The sequence below is a fragment of the Oncorhynchus tshawytscha genome, linkage group LG33 (assembly GCF_018296145.1).
Source record: "Oncorhynchus tshawytscha isolate Ot180627B linkage group LG33, Otsh_v2.0, whole genome shotgun sequence".
Lineage (NCBI taxonomy): Eukaryota > Metazoa > Chordata > Actinopteri > Salmoniformes > Salmonidae > Oncorhynchus > Oncorhynchus tshawytscha.
Window position 1 is genome coordinate 17,029,247 of NC_056461.1, and position 24,790 is coordinate 17,054,036.

Sequence of the window (24,790 nt, forward strand, 5' to 3'; positions counted from 1 at the left end):
TTAAATCATTCTAGTCTATAAATAGCGCATATAAACTGTGATTTACATATGCCAGGCATACCCTGAATTCGTGAATTAAGCGCTACTGTAGCGGAATTGGAGTGGGCAAGAAGGCTGCTCCAGCGTTTGGGAATCTCGCTCTGCGCTTCCGCTCTGCTCACATACTCTGGCGGTTAGGCTAGTGTACATGATGATATTATGTCAAGCATTGACCATCATGTCACCAGAATAAGACCCTGTATATTTATTGGAAAGGAGCCTCAAGCTCATAATCGTGCACTTTCACCACCTTGTGAAGTTCATAATTTATTTAATTTGTAGCCTAATAAACTGCATGGTTTACGGAGTGGAAGGGCCACACACCATGTCATTGCGTGACTCCCACATTTCGATGTGATGGTTATATCAATATTTGAGCTAAAGACGTTTCCACCGCTCTATCTCGCATGATACATTTTACCTACACAAAAAGATCCCACCAACCATGTCGAACCAACAAATGATCTGTCGGCATTTATAAATTGTACCGAAACTTCCTGTTTCCATCACAGCTGTCAGGATTTAAAAAAATACAAGGTATTACTCGCATAAAAACTATGGATGGAAACGTGGTTGCACACCAACCAATCTGTTATTACACAATTACTGTACTTGTAAATTAGTTTAATTCACATTAAGACCACAAGAGGTCACCAAATTATTTCCCCAACACTTTCCCTGTCTGCCACTGCTGTTACTCAACAAAAATGTCCTCTGTCATCACTTTTGGCGATATCAACAAAATTACTTTGTGGTAAATTGATCAATTATTTTTGCAATTTTAGATATATTGTATATATATATTCCAATGAAGTTAGATCTATAATTGTTTTTTAAATATACAAGTAGGAAAGCCTTACAATAAATGTTTATTTTTTATTTTTTTATTTTACCTTTATTTAACCAGGTAGGCAAGTTGAGAACAAGTTCTCATTTACAATTGCGACCTGGCCAAGATAAAGCAAAGCAGTTCGACAGATACAACGACACAGAGTTACACATGGAGTAAAACAAACATACAGTCAATAATACAGTATAAACAAGTCTATATACAATGTGAGCAAATGAGGTGAGAAGGGAGGTAAAGGCAAAAAAGGCCATGGTGGCAAAGTAAATACAATATAGTAAGTAAAACACTGGAATGGTAGTTTTGCAATGGAAGAATGTGCAAAGTAGAAATAAAAATAATGGGGTGCAAAGGAGCAAAATAAATAAATAAATTAAATACAGTTGGGAAAGAGGTAGTTGTTTGGGCTAAATTATAGGTGGGCTATGTACAGGTGCAGTAATCTGTGAGCTGCTCTGACAGTTGGTGCTTAAAGCTAGTGAGGGAGATAAGTGTTTCCAGTTTCAGAGATTTTTGTAGTTCGTTCCAGTCATTGGCAGCAGAGAACTGGAAGGAGAGGCGGCCAAAGGAAGAATTGGTTTTGTGGGTGACTAGAGAGATATACCTGCTGGAGCGTGTGCTACAGGTGGGAGATGCTATGGTGACCAGCGAGCTGAGATAAGGGGGGACTTTACCTAGCAGGGTCTTGTAGATGACATGGAGCCAGTGGGTTTGGCGACGAGTATGAAGCGAGGGCCAGCCAACGAGAGCGTACAGGTCGCAATGGTGGGTAGTATATGGGGCTTTGGTGACAAAACGGATTGCACTGTGATAGCCTGCATCCAATTTGTTGAGTAGGGTATTGGAGGCTATTTTGTAAATGACATCGCCAAAGTCGAGGATTGGTAGGATGGTCAGTTTTACAAGGGTATGTTTGGCAGCATGAGTGAAGGATGCTTTGTTGCGAAATAGGAAGCCAATTCTAGATTTAACTTTGGATTGGAGATGTTTGATATGGGTCTGGAAGGAGAGTTTACGGTCTAACCAGAGTATTAGTATTTGTAGTTGTCCACGTATTCTAAGTCAGAGCCGTCCAGAGTAGTGATGTTGGACAAGCGGGTAGGTGCAGGTAGCGATCGGTTGAAGAGCATGCATTTAGTTTTACTTGTATTTAAGAGCAATTGGAGGCCATGGAAGGTGAGTTGTATGGCATTGAAGCTTGCCTGGAGGGTTGTTAACACAGTGTCCAAAGAAGGGCCGGAAGTATACAGAATGGTGTCGTCTGCGTAGAGGTGGATCAGAGACTCACCAGCAGCAAGAGCGACCTCATTGATGTATACAGAGAAGAGAGTCAGTCCAAGAATAAATAATCCACTTGTTTAGAGAGAAATATTTCAATAATTTTTGAGTAAGTAATATTATGTTGAATGAGTGTTTTATGGTTATGAATGTCTTTCTACCTGTCATTTAGACAATGACCAGTCCAGTTAGCGCTAGTTTATGCTAACTTGCTATCTAGCAACTTCACTAATAGTAAATGCTAGCCAGCTTGCTAGTTAGCATAAGCACATAGGAGGGTTAGCTATCAACCTTACAACGAGATCGTCTGAGGTAAAATACATAACATAACTTAATTGCAGTTGTAAATGTTTCCACTAGTGACTGATAGCATTACAGTTAATTTTACTTTATAGCCTTTTAGTGATTTTAAACAGCATTTTATGTCATATATATATTTAACTAGGCAAGTCAGTTAAGTACAAATGCTTATTTACAATGACGGCCTACACCGGCCAAAACCGGACGACGCTGGGCCAATTGTGCGCCACCCTGTGGGACTCCCAATCGCGGCCTGTTGTGATACAGCTTGGATTCGAACCAGGGTGTCTGTAGTGACACCTCTAGCACTGAGATGCAGTGCCTTAGACTGCTGCGCCACTCTGGAGCTGTATAGCTAGATAGCTAGCTACATTTTTAAGAGAGAGTTTTTCAATTGGCATCTCTCCCCATTTTCAGTCACATGTGGGGACTGGATTAGGTTTGAGCAGTTCAGGCGGTGGGCTCATTACTGGGGATAGCTTTATTTGTGACCTACAATGTATGTACAAATTAGAATTGTGCAATAGCAGAGCATAAGAGAGTTGCCACGTCAATGTTACACTGAATTAATTAGTGAAGTTATTGTTATTAAATGTTATATTCCAATATTATTTAATATTATTAGTTATATTCCATTCCAATTAATACATTTTTTAATGAATTAAAAACAACTTTGAAAACCGTTTGCTCCTGAATGTCATTTGAAAGGCTGCTGCGATTTACAATCTTGCGTTATTCAAATAATATTTAGCGCAATTGTACATAATGGATTGCATGGAAAAGGAACAAAGAAAGAAAGAACAAAGAAAATTAATATGCAGGTGAGATAAAAAGAGCTTTACATCAAATCTCCTCATATTGGGGATATTAATGGTGACATGTGCAACAACATTTACTCCCCATATTTTATTTAAATAATTAAAATAAGACATCTTGACATAGCTTTTAAGTATTACTTACTAAATAATTTCTAAATAAAAAGGATTAAATTGATTTTAACACACCTGTGTGAAATCTTCTACCGGGGTAATTTGGCATCCTCGGTGGCCAGTTACACCATGGGGAGGGGGGCAGTTACCCCGGTTCTTAAAAAAAAAACCAACTTTTCTACAAACATTTAATTAAATAACAAAAAAAATGTAAACTGTAGCTATTATTTCCCTTTGGAGTTTATTCGTCTAAGCATGACCTTCATTCACATACCAATGTTTTTCCAAACGTTTGTTTTTGTGTCAGAAATTAGACATTGTTCTTAGGGGGGAATAATTACCCCAGTAGCCTACCTGTAAAATAGACCTTTCATGTGCATAAAAACACAGTGTCCAAAACATTAAGAACACCTGCTCTTTCCATGACATAGACTGACCAGGTGAAAGCTGTGTGTGATCTCTTATTGATGTCACTTGTTAAATCCATTTCAATCCGTGTAGATGTAGGAGAGAAGACATGGATTGAGTATGTGTGCCATTCAGAGGGTGAATGTGCAAGACAAAATATTTAAGTGCCTTTGAACGGGGTATGGCAGTAGGTGCCAGGCGCACCGGTTTGTCCAGAACTGCAACGCTGCTGGGTTTTTCACATTCAACAGTTTCCCGTGTGTATCAAGAATGGTCCACCACCCAAAGGACATTGAGCCAACTTGACACAACTGTGGGAAACATTGAAGTCAACATGGGCCAGCATCCCTGTGGAACGCTTTCGACACCTTGTAGAGTCCATGCCCCGACGAATTGAGGCTGTTCTGAGGGCAAACTGGGAGTTGCAACTCAATATTAGAAAGGTGTTCCTAATGTTTGGTACACTCAGTGTATAGATGAGCTTTGAGTGCAGGCAGTTTAAAGGTTCCATTTGGTGCAATAACACAATCTTTAAGTTTTAAATGTTTATTATGATTTTAGTGGCAAAGCAGAATTCAAAAATCTAAATATGAGGTAAACTCCCAACAAAGCCCCAAGTCCAATGGATTTATCCTCTGGCATGTTGATGTCCTCTGTAGGCTATCCATAGCCAGAGTGATTTTGCAGTGCATGGTGATCACATAGGTTTCCTGTTATAGTCAGAGGTATAAGGAGGGTGAAGTCTGTAAGTACAAAAAATTATAGAACCATATTCAATACCTTGTTTTTTTGTGGTAAAAATGTATGAAAAAACGTCACATTTGACAACGGTTTTCATATACATACCTTGTTTATAATGTAGGGGCCTCTGGGTCCTATAAGATTTTTGAGAAACCATTGATTCAAATGAGATGACACTTGTGATCTGCATAACATTATATCGACAAACCAATAACAATTGTACATACCTGTGTGTGCCTCCTTGTCTGTATACCTGCAGACACACAGACACAAATAAATTAGCAGTTCAGTCATCTGCGCCCAATGCGGGTAAATTCTTTAACATATTCTTACCTCTCTGTTGATTGACAGCCATTGAATTGTACATTTCCTTGTTTAGAAATCATTTTAAATACGAGTGTCAAACAACACAGCCATTTGCACAAATATGAAAAGATAGATGGTATCGTCATAAAACATTATGAATTTAGGTCATTCAAGGGAGAACCCTTACCTCTACATGAGGAGAGCTTTCAATTTTTCAGTTAAGTGCCTGCACCTGCTGTCTACTCAAATTCAAATCCACATTTGTCTGCTGGGCATCGAGGAACTAAAGGGGTTCCTCGATGAACCCCATCTCCTATGGGGTTCTAGGAATAACTTTTTGGGGGGACATTTTGGATCTAGTCACAAACTGGTTGACTAAAGACATTTTTTTTAAACTTATTTTTACTGACAGGAATATGACATATTTTTCTGACAACCATAAGGCCAGCTGGTCATAATTCTGACCACTATGTTATGCGCTATGTTACCTACTAGTCAGGTTCTTCGAGGCATTGTGAGACTCCCTGTTAGTGTAGAAAGTAAACAGGTACAAGTCAGTTTCACCTTGATTTTTTTCTACACCGTGCTGCTGACATTAATTATTTCTCAGACGTTTTCTTACCTCTCCCTCCCACTCGTGGCGTGACGTTGAAAGAGGGATGGAACTTTAAAAATTGAAAAAGACACTCCGCGCTCGAAGAGCTTCTTCAGACGCGCGCAGCGAAATACACAACGATCGCAAAAACTCGAAGATAGAATATGTCGCGGTATGAATAATCTGAAACTCAGTTTCTATATAGTTTGTAGGACCGACGAAATAACATTGATTACTGCCAGATAGTTTCACTATAAGCATTTCTAGACGATATTAGGCTACTCCTCTTGGAGATTAATAGGCTACTTCTCAAATCCGGGAGAGTTGCTCTATGGAGTGAGACCCGTGTTGCAAAGTTATTTCGTTGTTTGAAACTCAATAACAACTTTCTTGATTTTATTGAACAAGAGAACTGGGACCTCGGCTTCAGCGCGCCTCTGGAGTCATCCCTGACTAAAAGCTGGACACAAAACTCCGGTAGAATGAGCACGGATAAAAACAAGTGAGTATGAACCAGATTTACATCTGAAAATAATTTTACAATGACCATAGCCTACCCAAAATTGGGACTTGAATTGTCCACTATATAGTGGGGCTGTTGTGTGTTGTGGCTGGGCATGTTGCGCTTCAAATATTGCCCCAGTCAGAAGTGGGGTAATTTATTTTCACGTTACTACTGAGTAGCAGATGTTCCTAATACTACGACTTTGATAGAGTTCCTATTTCAACATACGCTATATATTTTTTTCTGGAATCTAAGCGTAATTACGCATAGACCTTTTGTCGCCAAAAGTGTTCCATCATGGAAAATCTTTCTGTCATTGCATTGAATCTGGCATGGCATTGTGTACCTTTTTGAGAATTCCATTTTAAAAGCAGGGGGAACTACTTATAGTGTAAATTACAACACCTTTCGAGGAAGGATGTTAATTAATCTACGTGTTAACTATTTAGCAGCCTACATTTGCTCAATTCTCAGTAGCTAACGGATCTTATAGGCTAAGCAAATGAGGTCTGGATAAGCCGCATGTTACGGTTGCTTCTTCGAGACGGCTTGAGAGGGCACGGTAATCTTTTTCCCGAGATCCTGTCACAGTCAATTAGATTGGACGCGTCTAAAAAAAACACTAGAGCCAAGTGTTATCGCTCGTCGGGGTAAAATAATCCATGGTTACAAACATGTCTGTATATAAGACAACACCACAAAGCATGTGGCACTTCTCCTTCAGTCTGTGTGGCCTCTGTTGTAAAGCATACCCAACCAATTGTGCTTGCTTCTCAGGAACATGCAACCACGTGGAAAGTTTGAATGTTTGGGTTGTATAGGTTGTTACACTCTACTCATTCTCCTCATATCTAATCCTCCAGATGGCATTGTACTATTTTGCGCAGTTATTTGTACAGAGTATGTAATCCATTCATTCAGTAGATTTTATTCTGGTATATGTCTGAAGCAGTAACTGGGGGGGACAGACATCAGCTGGTCAAATGCATTGAAAAAGAGAGCTAAGAGAACCTTTGGATATATTTGTGATCTCCTTCTGAATAATTTCCACACACATTCAATGTGCATTCATTGCTTCATAGTTTAACAAGGAAACACATTTTAAAAGATCTGGCCACACCTTTAATCTGAAGTTGCCTACTAAGAACCTTTATAAAAAACAATTAATTCCTCGTTCTTTGTCTATGTTCATCATCTATTTACTGTCTATCAGTGTATTGTTTCTGCTTTAGAGAACACATAGAGCAAACCAGTGATAGACACTTCACAGACTGCATGGCAATGCTGGTTAGATTTTGAAAACATCTCTTACTTCCTTGTTCTTTTCTTTCAAGTGGCGTCACACCTGTACAGGTATTGTTAGAGGAAATTCCAAAGTGACTTAAGACTTAAAAGTGCACAGTCACTAGGAAAGATACAGCCACTGTTTACACAATCCTTTAGAGCCGATAGCAAGTTTCCCAAAGATCGTTTTCCAAGCACACTGCAAAAACAGCCACCTTAACATGTGAGAGAGAGAGGGAAGCGCGGTGGGGAAAGTACTTCACCCTGAGCCAGGGATGAAGGCCTATGCCTTGACTAAGCAGGTACGAGTGAATGCAAAGTTGAATACCAATCAAACAAGACTTACAAAGAACCACACATGCACAGACCAAGCATACCCTCCAAAGGACACAACAGTTTTTTGCTAGCCCTGAGAAGCTAGCTCTCTGTCACTATCTTTCTGTTATTAGCCTTGTATAACTAGCTCTGTGCCAACACTGTATTAAGGTTAAAACCCCAGCCAGAGGCTAGGCTTAAGGACCCTCTTCAGGGTGGAGGACCTGACCAGAAACAGTGTGGTGGGATTGGGATTTAATGAGTCATGCTGTAAGGAGCCTGGGTCCAGGGATGATTTCTGATCCTATGGCCCTGGCCTGCTGATCCCACATCCTCACGCACTGACACACTAATCTGGGCTAGCCCAAGAGAGAGGTCACCTATATGCTGAGAGGTATCGTTAGCAAGAGGTCTGTTGGTAGTAGATAAGATAAGATTGTACTTTAACACTCTGTGATGAAATAAGTCCTTGGTGGAGAGGTTTTGCCCTCTGGTGTATCAACAGCCTATTCAGATGTTTCCACATGAGATTTTAATTTGCATAATATGTACATAAACTTTTCTTTTTACATAAACAATGGAAAGGCATGTGCCGAGAGAGGGTTCGGAGGCTTGGCGACTAAACATTCTTTCCCCGCAGCTAAAATTAAGTCAACTCCCCTTCCGTCCTTGACTTTTCCTAAATAAATCAATTTAATACACCGACTTTAGAATTTCGATATCACAAACAGAGTTTTTGTTATAAGCAGTTTTATGAGGACATGTCATTTTCCCCCCTGCCCTTCACCCGACAGATAGCTACCGATCTGACGATGTCCCATCGAAACTACACCTAATTTATATTGAAACAAATTTCACACATGTAATAATAAAGAAATTATTAAATTGACATTAGTCTGATGGGTGACAATATACATCAATTGTCTTCTGAATGAAGAGACTGATGAACAGTGCCGTGTGTAATTGACAAAGAAGGGAACGGAACATCAAGGGATAATAAATCCTGGGCTGAAAAATAAAAGTGTCAATGTATGCCGATGACTCGAGTTTCCCCTTAAGTCTGCAATCTGGATACCTGCACGGTCTCATTGAAGATCTAGATTACTTCTCTTGCCCCTCTGGACTAAAACCAAGTTATGATTAGAGTACCATATTACGTATTGGATCGTTAAAATACACAACAATTACACAACCTTTACATAAAATGGTCTGATTGTGAAGTAGACATATTTGGTATTCATATCCCTAAAGATATAAATTCATTTACCACAAATTTCCATAGAAAGTTAGCAAAAACAGATAAGATCCTGCAACCATGGAAAAATAAATACCTGTCAAAGTATCACCCTTTCTTAAACAAGCCATACAAAGCTAGTTACAATAAATAATTTATATTCCAGAAAAGACAGAACACATATTACAACAAATATTATGTTTAAACTCGTATACTGATTGATAAAAAAAATCTTAATGACAAAAAGGTAATATAGTTGTGAATTATATTATGAATAGGAATGGTGGAGTTATGTCATACATGCAGCTATTCAAACTTATAAACAACTGATTGCAACATTAACGCAAAAATGGAGGAGGCAAGTGGAAGGGAAAGAAGTTAGGGAACTTGTCTGCCATATATTAAAGACCAAAATTCTCTGAAATACATTGAACAAAAATAAACGCAACATGTAAAGTGTTGGTCCCATGCTTTTTGAGATGAAATAAAATATCCAAGAAATATTCCTTACGCAAAAAAAGCTTATTTCTCTCATTCTGTGCACAAATTTGTTCGCATCCCTTTTAGTGAGCATTTATCCTTTGCCAAGATAATCCATCCACCTGACAGGTGTGGCAAATCAAGAAGCTGATTAAACAGCATGATTGTTACACAGGTGCACCTTGTGCTGGCCACTCTAAAATGTACAGTTTTGCCACACAACACAATGCCACAGATGTCGCAAGTTTTGAGGGAGTGTGCAAATGCAATGCTAACTGCAGGAATGTCCACCAGAGCTGTTGCCAAAGATTTGAACGTTCATTTCTCTGCCATAAGCCGCCTCCAACGTATTTTTAGAGACTTTTGCATTACATCCAACCGGACTCACAACCGCATACCACGTGTATAAAACCGAGGAACCGAGAATACCAAAAAGTGATTTTTATTCCTAAAATATGGTCAGAAACGGCAGATTCTAAGGTTTCTAAAACACCTACATTTGCCAAACAGCTCTCAAAATTGATTGGTTGGGCTATATTTAAACATATTTTCTCTTTTTGAATAACTGTAACGCTCGTCGTATGAAGTAGACCAAGGTGCAGCGTGGTACGTGTTCTTGATTTTTCTCAGAACACTAAACAAAACAACAAAAGAATAACGAACGTCACGTTCTGTAGGCTTTACAGAGCTAACAAAAAATCTACATCCCACAACCTAAGGTGGCAAAACAGGCTGCCTAAGTATGATTCCCAATCAGAGACAACGATAGACAGCAGTCACTGATTGAGAACCATACCCAGCCAGAACATAGAAACACAAAACCTAGAAATAAAGAACATGGAATGCCCACCCAAATCACACCCTGGCCAAACCAAAATAGAGACTCTAAGAATAAAAACTCTAAGGTCACGGCGTGACAGTACCCCCCCCACCCCCACCCAAAGGTGCCTCTGGACGCTCCCGGACCGAGGGGCGCCTCTGTGGACGCTCCGGACCGAAGGGCGCCTCTGTGGACGCTCCGGACCGAAGGGCGCCTCTGTGGACGCTCCGGACCGAAGGGCGCCTCTGTGGACGCTCCGGACCGAAGGGCGCCTCTGTGGACGCTCCGGACCGAAGGGCGCCTCTGTGGACGCTCCGGAACGAAGGGCGCCTCTGTGGACGCTCCGGAACGAAGGGCGCCTCTGTGGACGCTCCGGAACGAAGGGCGCCTCTGTGGACGCTCCGGAACGAAGGGCGCCTCTGTGGACGCTCCGGAACGAAGGGCGCCTCTGTGGACGCCCCGGAACGAAGGGCGCCTCTGTGGACGCTCCGGACCGAAGGGCGCCTCTGTGGACGCTCCGGACCGAAGGGCGCCTCTGTGGACGCTCCGGACTGAGCGCAGGCACAGGACTCACCAGGCTGGGGAGACATACCAGAGGCCTCTTCCTTGACCGAGGCACCGGATACACTGGGCCATGGAGGTGCACTGGGGGTCTCGAGCGCAGAGCTGGCACCACCCGTTCTGGCTGGATGCCCACTTCCACCCGGCATCTGCGAAACGCTGGCACCGAGCACACCGGCCTGTGAATGCTCAGCCGAGACAGCCCGGGGCCTGACCAGTCACCTGCTTGCCACGGTAAGCACGGACAGTGGGCTCAGGTGTCCAACCTGACTCCGCCACACTCCCCGTGTGCCCCCCCCCCATTTGTTTTGGGGGCTGCCTCTCGGGCTTCCTTGCCAGCCGTGTTCCCTTATAACGCTGGTTCCCCTTTCCTGCTGCCTCCGCTCTCCTGGCTGCCTCCACCTGTTCCCATGGGGGGCGATCGCATCCACTCAGGATCTCCGCCCATCTGTAGGATCCCTTACCGTCCAGGATGTCTTCCACGCTGCTTGGTCCTCTGGTGATGGGATGCTCTGTAACGCTCGTCGTATGAAGTAGACCAAGGTGCATTGTGGTACGTGTTCATGGTTCTTGATTTTCTCAGAACACTAAACAAAAGAATAATAAACGTCACATTCTGTAGGCTTTACAAAGCTAACAAAAGAACGACATCCCACAACCTAAGGTGGCAAAACAGGCTGCCTAAGTATGATTCCCAATCAGAGACAACGATAGACAGCAGTCCCTGATTGAGAACCATACCCAGCCAGAACATAGAAACACAAAACCTAGAAATAAAGAACATGGAATGCCCACCCAAATCACACCCTGACCAAACTAAAATAGAGACATAAAAAGCTCTAAGGTCAGGGCGTGATAATAACCGCAATTCCATGCATTCCACACCTGAGCACTCGCAGTAGCATAGAGCCTAGGCTAGTGATCACAGACGGCAAACAAATAATATAATGAAGTGTAAAATATGCAAATACATGGCTCTGCTATTAAGATTTTTTACTGTAGGAGAATTACGTTTGAAGAGACAATTCTGTTTATATCCGACTGCTCAGAGAGGGTGGACTTGGGCAAGTTCGACTGCGACCTCCGGAGGTGGAGCACGAGAATTTCGCAGCTTTACATTACAGTAAATTGTCCAGTCGCTGGTAATCTTTGATACCTCTTGAATCTATCATAGAGTAAAAATGTTCTTAATCATGTGTAAACCTAAAACAATTCACCCAGACTCAGGCAGTTATATGAGGAAGACGTGTGTTTGTGATTGACTAGCTACATAGCAGTCGAGTCGGACGGTGCAAAATCACTGGTCTATAAATCTCCATGCAGCCCAAATAGCTACTCATTATGTGATCCCGATGAGCTATTCTGCTCCTCTTGCCTTGCTCAAACTGATCCCCTCAAACATTGGATCTTAGGAAGACGTACTATCTCAAAATAATGAGTTGAGTGACTAGCAAAACCGTTGTATGGAATGAAGCCAGTCCTGTAGAGACAAGCCAAACCACAGCTTTGCTGACCTTACACCTGACACACAAATCTGCTCAACACCAAGGCGTGAAAAATCGTGTTAGGCCAAATGCCCCAGTGGTAACCTCTTGTACACTGTTGTGGCCCGATGTACATGGAGACCACGAACACTACATATCATGAGGCTGGTATAAAGAAATAGAGTATAGAGTATTGTGTCACTAATAGTGGGGAAAAAAATATATCCTGAAGATATTTTTCACCCCCCTGGTGTGTGTACATCTAGTCCTGCGTCCCTGTTGTGGGTTTACCTCCGGTCCTGTGCTGTGCATTACTCATAAGGCCCTCACTTTCAGAAACCGCATCATGGGCTGATTAACTGGCTTCTGTCCTGGGCGGCGTATGGGGCCCCTAGTGTGGTAGGAGCGTTATCCACCCTCATCCATCCCCATCATTGAGCCTGCAACATGACCCTGCTTTCTTTCTTTCACTCGCTCTCTCCCCCTCTTCCCCTTTTGGGCAAGGCTAGAATGAAGGCCCTATCACTCTGTTACTCGACCTGGCTGCACTCCCCCCCAATCCGCACCCCCTTCACCCCCTCTGAAGGCTAACCTGGTGAATGCTATGCTAAATGCTACTTGAGAGGGCTATGGTAAAGGCTACACTAAATTCTACGTGAGTGGGTCGGCTAAAGGGTTTGTCCCCGTCTGTTTGGAAGATCGTAGACTGAAAGTGCACTATCAGCCAGTACTTCCATATCACGTTTCTGATGTCCTTCCAATATGCTATATCACAACAATGTAATACTAAGGCTTTATAAAATAATGAAGGTAAGCCACTGTAAACTTCATTCACTCTTCACTTTTTCCAGGGAAATTGGCAAAATAATTAGCAGTTGCAACTTACAAATACACATTTGACAAAGCCTTGTTCTGTTCAATGTTCTCTACTTTATATAGTACTCTAAATACCTAAATTCATGTTCTTAAGTTCAAAAGAATAGTAGATAAAAAAATTGCTGGCTAATTTAACTAGCTAAATATTGAAAACCTGAATTATGCCAGCCTTACAATTACCTCTGCCTGTTTGGCTGTCTGTCTCATAAACCCTCTTAAACCACCAACCAGAACTCCCTACTCCTTTTAGTTAATATGAATAGGAATGACCTCTGACCCTGTACACCTCAAAGCTCACTCTCCCTATGTGCCTGCAGCTGTCCGCACAGACATTTCTCTCTGTCCTTAAACAGAGCCTCAGAGGAAGGGCTGGCCTCGTCATATCACCAATGACACCTCAGGGACTTGAGAGATTGACTGGCTGACTTACTGACTGGCTGGCTGACTGAAGCTATGGCTGGCTCTGACAAATAGGAGATGATTCTCTGTAGCTGTTCGCCTCGAAGGCACGTAGTATCTTGGAGGGATTGACTGAGGCCATGGCCTGCCCTCTGTGTGACACATATGACTCTATAACTGTTCGCACCAGGAAGGCACGTAGGCTGTCCTGGAAAGACAGAAGAAGAAGAACCAAGGAGATAATGGTGAGAGATGGAGTATAGTACAACACCCCCCCCCATTTCAATCCCTCCTTTACCTCACAAAGAAACACAATGAAACTCAAGGCTGCTTTGATCCCGCTCAAAACACAACTCTGTGGTAACTAAACCTTTTCCCATTCTTTCCTCCATTCTTTCCTTTAAGAATGAAAAACCAAAGGAGGGTACATGAGTCTGAGTCCAAGCTTTGTCATCGCATGACAGGATGGCCTAATGCCAGGCCCCCAGGCCATGCCTCTCCCCTGTGTGTTTGATGTTGGGAGCTTTGCTTCAACTTTATGGTTATGGCCTGACCCCAATCATATCTGAAGGCCAGATAATGGAGTGATAAGGCTGTCCCTCCACTGGGGAAATGCAGATGAGCTGCTTGCTAGCTGGTGCTATCTATCTCAGGAACAAGTTGTATCCTTCCTGTCTTTGTTTATTATTTCTTTTTCAAACTGTGTAGCAGTGTTATTCCAGCCCGGGGCAGTGAAAAGGGAGAAAATAAACATTTGCTAGCCTACCTTGCTGTCCAAGATGCTCGAATTAAGGAAGTTGAATGTGAAATGTGAAATCACCTGTTGACGATGTGTCTACAGGACCATATTATTGATGAGTTAACGCATATATTATTTTTTTAAATCTAAGGACAGTGAGAAAGGGGGATGGTCACAGTTCTGCCCTTATCCTGTTAATGATCTGTATTGAAAACTGGCGTGCCCAATTACCCATATGTTGGGTAGATTTAAGAAGTATAGCTTACAATAGGTACTGTAGGTATGTTCAGTATGTATAGCTGCTGCCATCAAACCACAGATGAACAACAGCCCCTCTCCAGTACCCTCTAATGTTACAACCCCACTGGTGAACCCGGAAACCATGTGGAAGCAAACTGCTAATTCCCTTACCAACGCCTTCACTCATCACCCTTCCACAAGGCCGGAACCACTGACTGACTGTCTTTTTTTTCTCAATTTAAAGTACTGACTGACTGTCTAAAGGAGAACTTACCAGACTGATTGTCAGTCTGCACAGTACGGGGCCGTTTATTCGCCGTTCATTCGCTTGCTGTCAGCGCGGTGTGCTATGGGGACCACCTGCCATTGGCGACTGACAGCCGGCATTTCTACATGTAGAGCCGATTTGCATTTGGTTTACAAATTACGATGGCACTCTGTTCAGAGATGCTAACTGCTCTCGGCCGGTAGACGCTTGACAATCCTACCGTTCGGTCCGTGCCTTAATCTGTGTCTTTATGTTAGCATAAAAAGGGGGGATAGAAATGGAGAGAGAATAAGAAGGGGAACAGAGATGTGAAAAGAGAGAAGAAGAAGAAGAAGGGGGGTAGAGAGATGGAAAACTCTCTCTACTGATGCGACCCAAGTCTACAGGTTAAGAACATTGTGCAGGTATGTAGAATACCAAGTGTGCTGGGAGTGCGACCCTAGCCCCTGTATCTTCTGTATAGACACTCTAAGCCACGTGTCAAACTCGTTCCACGGAGGGCCAAGGGTCTGCGGGTTTTTGCTCCACCCTTGTACTTGATTGATGAATTAAGGTCACTAATTAGTAAGGAACTCCCCTCATCTGGTTGTGTAGGTCTTAATTGAAAGGAAAAAACAAAAACCAGCAGACACTAGGCTCTCCATAGAATGAGTTTGACACCCCTGCTCTAAGCGGTTGATTCACTGTGAACATTTTAATCCAAGAGTAATGAGGAAAACAGAAGTATAATGTGGTTTCTACAGGAGAGATAGGAATGATAATACAATTAGAATTGTACAAGGATTCATCAACACAGTAGTGTAACATAGTAGTACAATGGTAATAAGCTGGGATATTCATGAACATAGTGGTAAAAATACGCATAATAATATGAAGAAATGCACACAAACATAATGGTAAACATTATAGGGAATATGCATACATAATACGTTGCTGGAATATACATAAGTAATAACGAGTTATTAGGACCTCTCTGGGAAGTCATGAAGTGGCTGCCTAAAGTGGTCAGGACGTTGTGTCATGGTCCCCTGGAAGCTTTGTTTAGATCCCGGTTAGTCTCAGGGACATCCCAGAGGATGTTTTTAGGACGTCCCTGGGACAAACTGGGAACTAGACAAAACCTCCAGGGGACCAGGACACAACGTCCCAAGAACGTTCAGGGGACCAGGACACAACGTCCCAAGAACGTTCAGGGGACCATGACACAACGTCCCATGAACGTTCAGGTGACCTTCAGGGGGCCATGACAAACCTGTAACTATAAAAAGATCCCCCAGAGAACGTTACCTTGGGACCATTGATGGGAACTACACAAAGGTCTCTCAGAGAACATACCCTTGGGACCATCATGCAACATTCTTAGAACGTTCTCAGAACATCAGTGGTATAACGTCGTGCTGAAACCCTTAAGGGAACTAATGGGAACGTTGCCGAATGTCCTCAGGATGTCCCCTGTTTCCTGGGATATTAGCTGTAATATAAACTGCGTGGGAGAACAATGTAATGCTTTAAATGGCTGACTACTATGAAGACGCCGGAAGGGGTAGAGCTAGTGAACAACAACCTGTTGTAACCAGGGGTGAAAGTAGATTGAGAAGTTGTGTGATTGATACTTCGAAGGAAGATTGCGGAAATGTATGTTTTGTTTAAAACTGTTGGCGAGTCGGTTGAAGATGATAGCACAGAGAGTGAGAATGAGTGGGTGACAGTGGTGAAAAAGAAAGGAAACATGAAGTAAATTTATGGTGGTAATAGGACTGTGGCGGGTATGAAATTTTGTCAGCCGGTGATTGTCAAGCAAATGCCTGCTGGTCTCACAGTAATTGAACGTTAATTAACATAAACACGTTTAGCATCTCCTGGTTTCCACGCATGGCCTACAAGCCACTGATGCAGGACTTTGGAACATCTACATTTTAAAAAGTCCCTAAAATCTATGTAATATAGCCTACACCTTCACAATAAATCCATGATTTACTTTAGACAGGTCTAAAGAAACATGATATGAAGGAAATGTAGTCTTTTTCAGAAGAACTGAATAGCATACTGATTTTTGCTTATGTTAGGTCCTGATCTGGCTATGCCAAATGGCTGTGGTCTACACTAGCTCATTTAATCTAGCAGACAAGATTTGCTTAGAATTCCGTGGCATTGTTTTATACTATTTTATAGTATTAAGAATACAATTGAACATAGCTGAATAATATAGAATGGATATTTTCTCCATATGATTTGAGGGAGTGTGCACACATGCGGCTATTCTGTGTTAAGCGGTTAACAAAGTTACTGGTCTTCCTATATTCCGAGGTGCGTATTGAAGATGTTGGAAGAACTGTCCACATTTACTTTTCTACAAGATGAGTAGGCCTAACGTATAGCAAAAGCACTAGCCTATGTCAATCTACTATCTTCTACAGTAAAACAAGTAGATCTATTCTGTGCGAGAAACTCTTGCCCTGTGTATGTATGCCAGTTAGGCTCTACACCCGTTGTAAAGCAGATTAAAGTTATTTGTCCACCTTAGTTGTGATACAAACCTTATCAAAACATATAGGCCTATGGACTAGGCTACATGAGGTGTGCGACTATGATTTGAAAAAGTCAACAACAACAAAAAAGGCATGTGCTAATTTTTGCCGTAGTGCCCACAAGCTGGGCATCACTCACAAGGATAATATATAATTCACAAGTGATAGGCTAATATTGTCACCCATCAGACTATTCTTTGATTTAATCTTGTCTTTACATATACTAAATGATTTATGTGTGAAATTTGTTTTGATTTAGAATTTACCTTTATCATGCACCTGTATCTAAACAGAGGCAGGGAAGAAAAATACATCTATGCACTATGCACTTAAATGGTGGATGGAGGATGCTTTTTTTTATGCCAGCCAGGTAGGCTATACTCCTGTTGTAAAGAGAAGCAATGTGCTTAATATTAGGAAAGTTGAGAAATAAATGTAGTAGGCCTAGCCTATAGAAATGTTGCGCAACATGAGCTCATGAGCTCTCATGAAGAGTGCTGTGTACCAGGCAGTTAGCAAGTTTGGTAGGCTACTAATGACCATCAGCAGCATCAGAGCTTGGAGAAGCCTAATGACTAAACAGTCACGTGGAATTTGACTGCCGCCTTGACTCGTGACTGCCGTTGTGGCGGTAATATGGTCACCGTAACAGCCCTAGATGGAAACTAGGAAACCCCTAAATAATTTTGTCAGATTGAACGTTTTAGACCAATGTAACCTGGGAGATCTGTAAATGTCATGGATGCGTTGGGTGAAGTGGCATCCGCAGAGCAGTAGAGGCGTGCATTATGCCTCAAGGAGATATATGAGTGGAATGTTTGGTGTATGGATCTTCAAAACAGAGTGCCCATCGAGAGGGTTATCTCTGGGGTGGGGGATTAAGTGTGTGCAGACGAAATACCAGAGGAAGTAGGTGGATTGGTTCGCGCCCGTCGACTGACCCGTATGGTTGATGGAGTGAAGAAATTCACTTCATCCACACTTTTGTTATTTCATGTGATGTTAGGCTATATGAGATACCTTGTAAGACCATTCGGGCACAAACCCCTTCAGTGCCGTAAATGCAAAAGTTTCGGACATGTGTCAAGTGTGTGCAATTGGAAAGAGTATCGAATGCCAGTGGAGGTTAGATGCTGCATTTGTGGTGGCAAACATGCTCCCGAGATGGAGAGAATAAGGGCTGTCCAGCGTGTCTCCTATCTGCAGGGCAGTGGAAGGAGCTGGTGGCTTTGAAGACGCAATGTTTTTAGGCCTGCACCAGTGAATTTATCTCGGCAATCAATGGATCCTGATATATTACATGTGAAAAAGGTGGACTTTGTATCATTTATTACTATGGTCATAAACTTCACGGCACAAAAGAAGAAGAAATCATTGTGAGGGCAGCAGAACGCTTTTTTGGACTCTGAGTTTACAGCCGAGGCATTGCAAGAAATCCTGTAAAAGGATGTTCTGCCCTCACAGGCCCCTAAGCCTGTGTAGGGATGTGACTTGAATTGGAATGTGACGGAAGGAGTGGGATGTTGTTTATGTATCTATTTTGTATTTTGTTGGATGTCGTTTTTTTTGCCCTTTCATACAATGGATATTTTTTCTATAGTATACCACCTGTACAGTAGGTGGCGGCATCCACCTCTACCGATTGTTTACCGACCGCCATAATACCATAGAAAAAGAAGATGGAAAGTAGAAGACGAAAGTAGATTGAAATTCTTACCGGTACAGGACCTAATATGTCTGCACGCAACATTTTTGTATGGGTCTAATCATAGAATTATACAGGACCTTTTTATAGTGCCTTTGGAAAATATTCGTATTCATTCAGACACTTTTACTCAGTACTTTGTTGAAGTGGCAATTGGCAGCAATTACAGCCTAGACTCTTCTTGCGTATGATGCTACAAGCTTGGCACATCTGTATTTGGGTAGTTTCTCCCATTCTTCTCTGCAGATCCTCTCAAGCTCTGTCAGGTTGGATGGGGAGCATTGGTGCAAAGCTATTTTGAGGTCTCTCCAGAGATGTTCGATAGGGTACAAGTCCGGGCTCCCCCTGGACCACTCAAGGACATTCAGAGACTTGTCCCGAAGCCACTCTTGCGCTGTCTTGGCTGTGTGCTTAGGGTCGTTGTCCTGTTGGAAGGTGAACCTTAACCCCCCAGTCTGAGTTCCTGAGCACTCTGGAGCAGGTTTTCATCAAGGATCTCTCTGTACTTTGCTCCATTCATCTTTCCCTCGATCCTGACTAGTCTCCCAGTCCCTGCTGCTGAAAAACATCCCCACAGCATGATGCTGCCACCACCATGCTTCACCGTAGGTATGGTGCCTTTTGGCAAACTGCAAGCGGGCTTCATGTGCCTTTTACTGAGGAGTGGCTTCTGACTGGCCAATGCTGCAGAAATATTTTGGTTCCTCGTCACAATTCTGTCTCGGAGCTCTACAGACAATTCCTTCGACCTCATGGCTTGGTTTTTGCTCTGACATGCACTGTCAACTGTTGGAGCTTATGTAGACAGGTGTGTGCCTTTCCAAATCATATCCAATCAATTGAATTTCCCACAGGTGGACTCCAATGAAGTTGTAGAAACATCTCAGAGATGATCAATTGGAACAGGATGCACCTGAGCTCAATTTCGAGTCTCATAACAAGGGGTTTGAATACTTACTGTATGTAAATAAGGTATTTCTGTTTTTCAAAAAAACTGTTTTCGCTTTGTCATTAGGAGGTACTGTGTTTAGATTGCTGCAGATTTTTAAAAATGTAATACATTTTAGAATAAGGCTGTAACGTAACAATATTTGTAAAAAGTCAAGGGGTCTGAATACTTTCCGAAGGCACTGTATGGTCTCCTCTTTCTGTGGCAGCACTGGCAGTGCCATTGAGGCTATTTCTATTTTAACGTTGCATGTGCCATGCTATACCAAATGAGTTAAAGAGGATCACTATGTGGGTAGGGGACACTTCAGAAAACAGTGTAGAATATTGATATGCATAGCCAGTAGGGGGGCTCCAACTCTTCAAGAGCCCAAAAATTGACATATTTTTGGCCAAAACAAAGATGTCTATAATGTGCAATAATGTACTGTACCCTACTGTACTATACTGTGCTCTAGTCTACTGCGCTGTACTGTACTCAAGTTTACTCGACTTTAGATTCTTACATTTTGAAGAAAGAACCCATGGACTCTTGATCTAGTTGTTTTGGTCTTGAGACTGCTTAAGACCACGTACATTTTGTCTTTCACTTGTCACAGTCTCAACTCTTTGGGTCTGGATATTGGGATCAACATCCTCGTATAAATCTTGGTCTTGGCTCCTGGATATCACTGTAGTCTTTGGTTTACACACCCTAGGCAACCCAATTTGATTGATGACATTGCTCTCTGATCATTGGCTGATCACTCCCAACCCTGATCAATCCCCACCCAGTTGACAACTTTTAAATGGTGGAAGTTATAAGTTACAACTTGTGTAGCTGTGGCAATATAATACAAACATAATACCTTACACTTTATAACATTAGGAGGATTACTTACACAGGCATAAATGCACACATAACTAGAAAAGAACACAGATAAATGTTTGTGAGGGACAGCTGTAGCTGTAAGTGACCACTGCCTTTGGTGATTGAGCTGGAAACTGATGGAGAGAATTGTGTGCAGACTCTCTCACCGGGGTGACCTCACACCCCAGCTCGTGTCTGAGGGAGCAGGGGGTTCTTCACAATGTGTAAATATTTGACTATCTCCTTCCTGCTCCTCTCCCTGTGTTGTGCCGTCTTGTTCTGACTGAGACTGTCTCTCCATGTGGTCTGAACATCTGGTCTCTAATGTCACCTAAGCTGGCTGGTCTCTGCTGGACTGGAGGAGCCACATTCCTAGCCCTCCCTGCTCCTGGAAGAGCCGGCTGGCTGGGGGATCAGAGGAGATTTTGTAAGCCATGTAGCCCCAGAAAGTGATCCGACTATGGGACAGGGAACTGAACATGAGCCCTTACTTCCTCATACACCAGATACCTACCTGTCCCGCAGCAGGCTTTTAGCACAGACTATTTTGTTCTCTACTACGACTGGCACATTTGAAGCAGGTGTATGGTCATTGTCAGGGGTATGACTAAAGGCGAAATACACAATTAGGCCTACATACCAGTATACATACATAGGAAACATATTAGCATGGACACCGATGAAGGACAGGACATGCATGCATGCACATGCTCAAATCGTTTAACACTGTGTAACAAGTGTTTGGAAATCCTGCTCAGGAAATGCAAATCATTACTTTTCCAGCCTGGGAGATCGGAGCACACATGCTGGTATGAGCAGTGCCACACACTCTCTCATAGACACCATTTTGTGCTGGTCAGTCATGGGAACGTGAAAGAGCATCTGTCCAATGCAATGGAGTCGCATTGTGTCTCGAGACCTGAAGACTTACTATCCAACAACGAGAACATAGAACTTTGCTCTATTACGTGATGTTCCAGAGTCCATGCCAGGTTCAGTGACCTCCCATGAAAAAGATGAGCAATAGAGACTGAATGGGAGGAGTAATGATGTTCTATCTCTCCATTGTAGTAGCAGGATCCTCTGCCCTCTGGCACACTGTTTGACAGCTCTGAATAATAAAGGAAATAATTAGTTAGTCTGACAATGCACAACTGTGTGTGTGTGTGTTATACAGTAGAAGTGGCGGAGGTTAGCTATAGCAAGAGTACTTCACCATTGAATGAACAGCAGCAGATTTTACTCTTTCTATTCCTACTACGCACTTGTTGCCCCTAGAATGAACAAATAAGCATAAAACAAGTTTTGAGACCCTTGAGACCCTACACAGCATTTAATGAGTCTTTCTACCATTTGCTTGTTTATCAATCTGCTCGTGTTCTTTTTTTTCTCTGCACGCATTTGGATACACAATAGACGGTAGGTGGTGTGATCATACTATACATTTCACAATGGAGCTCATAACAGTCTTGATGTAAATAAACACTGAGCCTTTGATCTAGTAACTTGTCTCTTAGTGCAGGTAGCTGCAGTAAAGAAGCTTTGTGTGTGTATTTGTGTAACACGTGTTGTAGGTCTATTCCCCTGTTCAACTAGTGTTCTAAGTAAAGCTTGGCTAATCCCGACAGCCAGGGCAGATCATTGTAAGAAGCCAGCTGGAGGGGTAAGGCATGTGTGTCTGTGTCACCCTCATAACCACAGGAGTCTCTGCTCAGAGGAGCCTCTGATGTTAGGTTAATGACACACATCCTGCTCTCACTGCTACAGACTCTCTATTGATCTAATAATAGAATAATAAATAATCATAATGATAATAATGTATATGCTATTTAGCAGATGCTTTTATTCAAAGTGACTTAGACATGCATGCATATATATACACGTATGGGTGGTGTTTCCCAACCCTGTCCTCAAGACACCCTAACCCAGACTTTTCACTTATCTTACCTATTCCAGTACTAGCACAACTGATTCAGGTCAACTTATCAGCAAGCCCTTGATAAATTGGATCAGGCTGACTCGTGTTGGAAATTAACAAATGTGGAGTGGCTGCTGGTGGTCATAAGGATGGGTTTGGGAAAAAGTGATGTTGCTAGTGGTCTATTCCTCTTGTTCTACAAGTGTTCTAGTTATATTCCCCTGTTCTACAAGTGTTCTAGTTATATTCCCCTGTTCTACAAGTGTTCTAGTTATATTCCCCTGTTCTACAAGTGTTCTAGTTATATTCCCCTGTTCTACAAGTGTTCTAGTTATATTCCCCTGTTCTACGAGTGTTCTAGTTATATTCCCCTGCTCTACGAGTGTTCTAGGTCTATTCCCCTGTTCTACGAGTGTTCTAGGTCTATTCCCCTGTTCTACAAGTGTTCTAGGTCTATTCCCCTGTTCTACTAGTGTTCTAGGTTTATTCCCCTGCTCTACGAGTGTTCTAGTTATATTCCCCTGTTCTCACAGTGTTCCTGTTGTTGTTCCTGCAGGGTGGAGGATGAGGCGGTGTTGGACAGAGGTGCGTCCTTTGTCAAGCATGTCTGTGATGAGGAGGAAGTGGAAGGTAAGAGCACTGAGCCTCTGACGTCTATGATGACTGGCTAACAATGTTATTATATAATGTCTCCTCTCATGCCTCTCAACCACCAACTCCACGAGTCTACCCCTTTTATTTCTCCCTTCACTCCCTTCCTCGCTCTTCCTCTCTCCATCACTTCTCCCACCCCTTTCTCTCCTGCGCCATCCTTTTTTGCCAGCTGTCACTCTCCACTACCCTATTTCGTAGTACTCTCTCTCCAGGTCTGTGTTTTCTATTGGTTCTCTATTGTTGTGGTTTTCCCACTAATATCAGGATGACGTATAGGAGGGATTAATATTGAAGATAAAGATGTGGAGCACATAACACAGGTTTATCAAGCCATGTAATGCCTGCCCTACTCCCCACATGAAGATGTTTACTCCTTTAATCTCCCCAATGGCCAGCACACACACACACGTTTTCACAAACGCATACATTCTTACAAATTTTGACACACACACAATCACGCCACAGTTTAAGCTATGATAGGCAGTGTGTACACAGCCATATCTGCCAGCTATCTCACCTTTCTGTGAGATTGTGTCTTAGAATTTCCCTCAGTTCAAAGAAACTCCAAAACCAGAGTTCACCTCACATGGAGTCACACAGTGAAAATAATCAACAGCCAGAAAGCCACAGTCAAACTGAATGTGAAATCACCCAAAGCCACATTACTCAGTCACGACCAACCTTATGTTTGAATGGATTTCGCCTTTTGGTGGATGACCCCTGGTTGATCTCAACTTTGCTCTTTTTTTATACATCCCAAGACAGCCTGTCCTGCCATGTAGTCAGTGCTCTGATTTTAAGTGACCTTTGTAAAGCCTAGTTTATAATATAATATTCATAATACTACTTTCAGATAAGATGAAAATATATAAGCAACATTTTAAAAAGCAGCCTGTAAAATGTCTTCACTTGACTCCCTAAATCCACTGTGAATGCTACATATAGGCATGTTAGAATGTAGAATGTAGCATGTTAGAATGTAGCACGTAGCATATTAGAATGTAGCATGTTAGAATGTTAGCATGTGTGTGAGATCACACTAGGGCAGTTCTTTCCAACCCTGTTCTTGGAGAGCTACCATTCAGTTTTCACTCCAAACCTAATCAACCCTAATCTGATTTGAATGATTAGCTGGTTGATAAGACGAGGGTAGCTCTCCAGGAACAGGGTTGGAGACCCCTGCACTAGGGAGTGAGGTGTGAGTTCTGTTTTGTATAGATTACCCATGCCAACCAAATCAAATGTTATTTGTCACATGTGCCAAATAAAGAGGTGTAGGTATACCTTACAGTGAAATGCTTACTTACAAGCCCTTACCTAAACAACAAACCTAACAACTAAAACATTTTTTTATTTTAAAGTACCGGTACAGAGTCAATGTGCTGGGGCACTGGTTAGTCGAGGTAATTGAGGTAATATGTACATGTCGGTAGAGTTGTTAAACTGACTATGCATAGATAATAACAGAGAGTAACCAATACCTACATTAGTGTACATTGGGATCGTGTATACAATCCTAAAGAACTTTGACCAGGCTGG

The 24,790-nt window shown here is 42.4% G+C and overlaps 1 protein-coding gene and 1 long non-coding RNA gene across 6 annotated transcripts in view; one reads left to right on the forward strand and one right to left on the reverse strand.

The window, feature by feature from the left end:
- Positions 1-4,276: 4,276 nt before the first annotated feature.
- On the reverse strand, positions 4,277-5,579 carry LOC112230915. Of its 2 annotated transcripts, none has more exons than XR_006080649.1 (5): positions 5,471-5,579; positions 4,876-5,372; positions 4,770-4,795; positions 4,648-4,676; positions 4,277-4,511 (listed from the first exon to the last, which is right to left on the reverse strand). It is a non-coding gene; the product is annotated as an uncharacterized LOC112230915 (long non-coding RNA). The 2 variants fall into 2 exon arrangements; XR_002950391.2 differs by having other exon boundaries at positions 4,277-4,544.
- LOC112230914 (electrogenic sodium bicarbonate cotransporter 1) overlaps positions 5,521-24,790 on the forward strand; it is a 69,267-nt gene continuing 49,997 nt past the window's right edge. Inside the window, exons 1-3 of one of the 4 annotated variants that reach the window (XM_024397293.2) lie at positions 5,521-5,615; positions 5,852-5,945; positions 23,154-23,227. In XM_024397293.2, coding sequence (XP_024253061.1) covers positions 5,926-5,945; positions 23,154-23,227 — 94 coding nt within the window. In that variant the 5' untranslated portion in view covers positions 5,521-5,615; positions 5,852-5,925. Of the gene's footprint in view, positions 5,946-23,153; positions 23,228-24,790 lie in introns of all 4 variants that reach the window. The other 3 variants (XM_024397296.2, XM_024397295.2, XM_024397294.2) reach the window with 3 other exon arrangements.